Source organism: Physella acuta, unplaced genomic scaffold (genome assembly GCF_028476545.2).
Source record: "Physella acuta isolate Inbredline_101_S28 unplaced genomic scaffold, ASM2847654v3 ptg000502l, whole genome shotgun sequence".
Classification (NCBI taxonomy): Eukaryota; Metazoa; Mollusca; class Gastropoda; family Physidae; genus Physella; species Physella acuta.
In genome coordinates this window covers 648,679-653,984 of record NW_026732021.1, presented here as the reverse complement: position 1 = coordinate 653,984, position 5,306 = coordinate 648,679, and the positions used below count along the sequence as shown (strand labels likewise).

The 5,306-nt window shown below is 38.7% G+C and overlaps 1 protein-coding gene across 1 annotated transcript; it reads right to left on the bottom strand.

Annotated features, from left to right (window-relative positions):
* Positions 1–1,825: 1,825 nt before the first annotated feature.
* On the bottom strand, positions 1,826–4,104 carry LOC131944654 (peptidoglycan-recognition protein SC2-like). The gene is made up of 4 exons (XM_059305423.1): positions 3,994–4,104; positions 3,435–3,617; positions 2,760–2,873; positions 1,826–2,436 (listed from the first exon to the last, which is right to left on the bottom strand). The coding sequence occupies exons 1-4, from the start codon at positions 4,046–4,048 to the stop codon at positions 2,237–2,239; spliced, it is 552 nt and encodes a 183-aa protein (XP_059161406.1). The 5' UTR covers positions 4,049–4,104; the 3' UTR covers positions 1,826–2,236.
* Positions 4,105–5,306: the final 1,202 nt, after the last annotated feature.

Sequence of the window (5,306 nt, the reverse complement as noted above, 5' to 3'; positions counted from 1 at the left end):
CCACTATCACATTCCGTAACTTAGACCATTACTTTACTTGTCCTTAGATCTTGACTACACCACTATCACATTCCGTAACTTAGACCATTACTTTACTTGTCATTAGATCTTGACTACACCACTATCACATTCCGTAACTTAGACCATTACTTTGCCTGTCATTAGATCTTGACTACACCACTATCACATTCCGTAACTTAGACCATTACTTTACTTGTCCTTAGATCTTGACTACACCACTATCACATTCCGTAACTTAGACCATTACTTTACTTGTCCTTAGATCTTGACTACACCACTATCACATTCCGTAACTTAGACCTTTACTTTACTTGTCCTTAGATCTTGACTACACCACTATCACATTCCGTAACTTAGACCATTACTTTACTTGTCATTAGATCTTGACTACACCACTATCACATTCCGTAACTTAGACCATTACTTTACCTGTCATTAGATCTTGACTACACCACTATCACATTCCGTAACTTAGACCTTTACTTTACTTGTACTTAGATCTTGACTACACCACTATCACATTCCGTAACTTAGACCATTACTTTACTTGTCCTTAGATCTTGACTACACCACTATCACATTCCGTAACTTAGACCTTTACTTTACTTGTACTTAGATCTTGACTACACCACTATCACATTCCGTAACTTAGACCATTACTTTACCTGTCATTAGATCTTGACTACACCACTATCACATTCCGTAACTTAGACCATTACTTTACTTGTACTTAGATCTTGACTACACCACTATCACATTCCGTAACTTAGACCATTACTTTACCTGTCATTAGATCTTGACTACACCACTATCACATTCCGTAACTTAGACCATTACTTTACTTGTCCTTAGATCTTGACTACACCACTATCACATTCCGTAACTTAGACCATTACTTTACTTGTCCTTAGATCTTGACTACACCACTATCACATTCCGTAACTTAGACCATTACTTTACTTGTCCTTAGATCTTGACTACACCACTGCCCCATTCCGTAACTTAGGCCGTTTCCTTACCCTTAATAAAATCTAACATTTATTGTTCATACTTTTTAGCGCAATATCCATACTGGGATTGCGATTATTAACTCGTCATTTCTGGATGGATGTGTGTCCGCAGCCTTTAAGTCGTATCTCCTCCTCAACGAAGCAATATCGGGGACTAGTTTCAAAAGCAAATATGTTAAGCAAGTTCCGAGGATGAACATAGGTCAAAAAATTCCCGGAATTCCTTCCTGGATTTCCCGGAAAAGCCAAAAAACCTCGAACAAATGCAGTTTTTTCTCCATATCTCGGCAACCAGACCACTTAGCGACTTGAAACATTTACCAATCGATTTCTGCCATAATTTAGAACAATATTGCCGAAGAAAGTTTTCAAAAATATCCTTTCGTTCGGTCACAAAAAAAAAATTTAAATTATTTAAACTGAGCATCGTGTAGGCCTAGGATGATATTTTAAACTGAGCATCGTGTAGGCCTACTCGTTAAAATAAAACTATTTCCGTTGATACTTTCTATTACCCCCTACACGTCCGCATATTTTTTTTTTAAATCTCGTTAATAAATATTTTTTTCTATTTTGTTTTGAATTATTAAAACTACTTGTGTTGCATTATTTATTTGCTGAATATATGATTTATCTCGATTTAAAATTGTTATGGATAACATAAGAAAATTGCGCTTAAATTATCACTACTTTTTATTAACTTGTTTTTAAAATGTTGATCGAGTTTTTTATTTTTATTTAAAAGTCTTTATTAAACCTCTCATGGAATTATAAACACAAAAATTTCCAAACAATCAATCACACCGAACAACAATTTATTTGAACCGTAATAGAACTAACAACTAGTATTGACAGGTCTTGATTCGATACTAAAATCTGCGAGATATTTAATTAGACTAATTAGTAGTGTGGCCAGGTCTTGATGAGATTGTAAAATCTGCGAGATATTTAATTAGACTAATTAGTAGTGTGGCCAGGTCTTGATGAGATTGTAAAATCTGCGAGATATTTAATTAGACTAATTAGTAGTGTGGCCAGGTCTTGATGAGATTGTAAAATCTGCGAGATATTTAATTAGACTAATTAGTAGTGTGGCCAGGTCTTGATGAGATTGTAAAATCTGCGAGATATTTAATTAGACTAATTAGTAGTGTGGCCAGGTCTTGATGAGGTTGTAAAATCTGCGAGATCTTTAATTAGACTAATTAGTAATGTGGCCAGGTCTTGATGAGGTTGTAGAATGCTGTACCAGGACATGCTGTGCTGCCCATGTCCCTGTGTCCTCTCAGGACATAGTTGGCCTGGATCTTGCCCAGCTCCACACCACAGGCGATCAGGTCCTTGACGGCCTTCTGGGCAGCAGCCGTGGGCACGTGACTCGTGAAGGTGCCCACAAAACAATAACCTGAAAATTTTATCAAACAAATGTATTCAACAAACGCTAAACACGTATACACAAGTAATTGTTTGAGTCATGGCTATACAATAAGAATTAAGATTTTCTCGAGATTTAAGACATTCCAATTGTCAAAAACTGCATACTATTTTCTAAGCATTTTTCTTCTTAAAGTAACCAGAAAATGGTTTCGATAATTTGTTATAATTATGAAGTATCTCGTGTAAAGAAGCGAATTGTTTCATATTTTCACGAAAAAATTAAATGTTAAGTACTTTTTAAGCTAATTAGTTTTTGGTAAAGTTAACATGGCCCAAAGAGCGAGAACTCACCGTATCCAACACTGTTGTAGTTGAGTGTGTGAGCGCCAACAACATTCCAGCCTCGACCTTCAAAGATGGAACCGTCGCCTCCAATCACAAAGGTGTAGCCGATGTCCGGCCAACCTAAACATTGGAAAACATTTCAATTAGTCTTCCTTTTGTTCTTTTAGCTGCTATGTTTATGAGGTTTCCTCCAACATAATTACTTATTACGTGTCATCACGTTATGCGACATAAGCGCTGGCAACGCGTTCAGCCAGATTTTCTGTTTGGATTTTCTTCCATAGCCTTTGATCTTACACAAACAAACTACAAGGCAGCAGTTATTTGATTTTGGAGTTTCCTCTCCCTGATGAGTTGCTGTCCTCAGCTATCGAGTCTCATCTGCCAGTGGGTTCGACTTTTTGGTTTATTACCCAATAGTTTTGCCGGCCAGACAACTCCTAAAGATGTTCAAATTGGGTTATCTAATTAAGAGCTTGACCGTGTATTACATGGCTAGATCTTACCATCTGTTATAGGGCTAGAACTGACCATGTATCAGAAGTCTAGAACTGACCATGTATCAGAAGTCTAGAACTGACCATGTATCAGAAGGCTAGAACTGACCATGTATCAGAAGTCTAGAACTGACCATGTATCAGAAGTCTAGAACTGACCATGTATTAAAGGGCTAGAACTGACCATGTGTGTCCATGTGATAGTTCTGGAAGGCTTTAACTTGCGCCTGGCATGTCGCTCTGTCATGACAGTCAGGACCAGCGGAATGGTGGATGAAGGAGTAGTGGACGGGGCCGGCAAGGTGGGTGACGCTACGGGGGGCTCTGGCGCCCCAGTCCGCCCTTTTGATGATATGAGGGCAAGCACCTGTTGACGGCAAGAAAACCCAACATATGACGTCATACTTCTCTTGTTTTTGTTATGCTTTAAACAAGTTTAACAACACACGGTTTCTTTTTTTAGATAAAATCATGGTTTAAAGAAAAGATTAGACATCTTATCAGGGAAAATATTTGTTATTAAAGTAATGTTATGCTTTTTGGGATTTAATAAGTTATAGCATGTTATAAAAGTAATGAATTATTTGCAAAATGAATTGTAATTTTTAAGAATATTTGCTTTGAAAGTAATACGTTTTTTTTTTAAAAATAATGATTAGTTATAAAAGCAACGATTTGATATAAAAGTAATGGTTGTCAATTAATGTAATGGCAGGCAAAGAATGTGTCACCATTGTACTCACCAAAGACGAGACTGACTTGTAGACAGACGAAGGCGAACACAAGAGCAGACGACATGATCAAAACTCGACTCAAATATTCAAGTGGTGGCGCTGACCTGCTGGAAGATTCTTTTATACCCGTCACGTGACCTTGCTGACCTCTTGTCTTTTAGTGAGAACAAACGTAGGTGAACGTGTGCAGATAGGTGCAGCACTTTAAGGCGGGATGATACGACCATTTGATATTTTTTACTTGCTTCCTTCAGTACTTGATTAAACTGTCATAAAAAACAATCAATTGTATCGTGAGAGACAAGGCTTGTCTAACTTGCTGTACCCTCAGCAGTGGCGTAGCGAGGTCGGGTGTCACCCGATGCGGCACTTAATGGTGTCACCCCCCCCCCCCCCCCCACAGAGGCATAGCGACCCTTCCCGGGGAAAACTTTCAAATTTTCGATTTGCATCCCCCCTCAAAATTTTGATTTGCACTCCCCCCCCCCCCCTCAAGTTTTTCTCTATATATTTTGCTATTTTTTGCGTTGGTGTCACCTCCCTAATTGGTGTCACCCGGTGCAGTCCGCAACCCCCCCCCCCCGCCCCCCCCCCCCTCGCTTCGCCTCTGACCCTCGGCCAGATTTGAGATGCAGCTAGAGCCAAAATATTATGATGAAACTACGCTGTGTAAGCAATGTCATAATTTTATACTGTTGCATGTATGGACGAAAACGGGGATGCGGACAGCAAAGGACCACACCAAAAGAGATGGTGACAGCAACAGAGATACAGAGATGGTGACACCAACAGAGATGGTGACACCAACCAATGAAGGGGTGACAACAACCAATGGAGGGGTGACATAGCCCCCCCCCCAAAAAAAAATTCAGCCGGAGGCTTAGTCCGCCCCTGTAAAAATGCATATATTAAGTTATTCTTGTATTTATAGTGTGGTCCGCTTGAAGATATTTACCTCTTTATGCTAATATCGTAACTGTATTACACAATCATTCATCTAGCTAATTATTAAATGTGGCATAAATTAAACTGACTGCTAGGAGTAGATGACAGGTAGATGTCAGGTGTAAAACATCTGACGTCTGCAAAACGTGTAATGCTGTCAGGTTAATTACAAAGTTTAATTACTAATGAGTGCATACGGTATATGTTTGTGTGTACATACTGTATATGTTTGTGTGTACACGGTATATGTTTGTGTACCCACGGTATATGTTTGTGTACACACGGTATGTGTTTGTATGTACACGGTATATGTTTGTATGTACACGGTATATGTTTGTGTATATACGATATATGTTTGTGTTCACACTTTATATGTT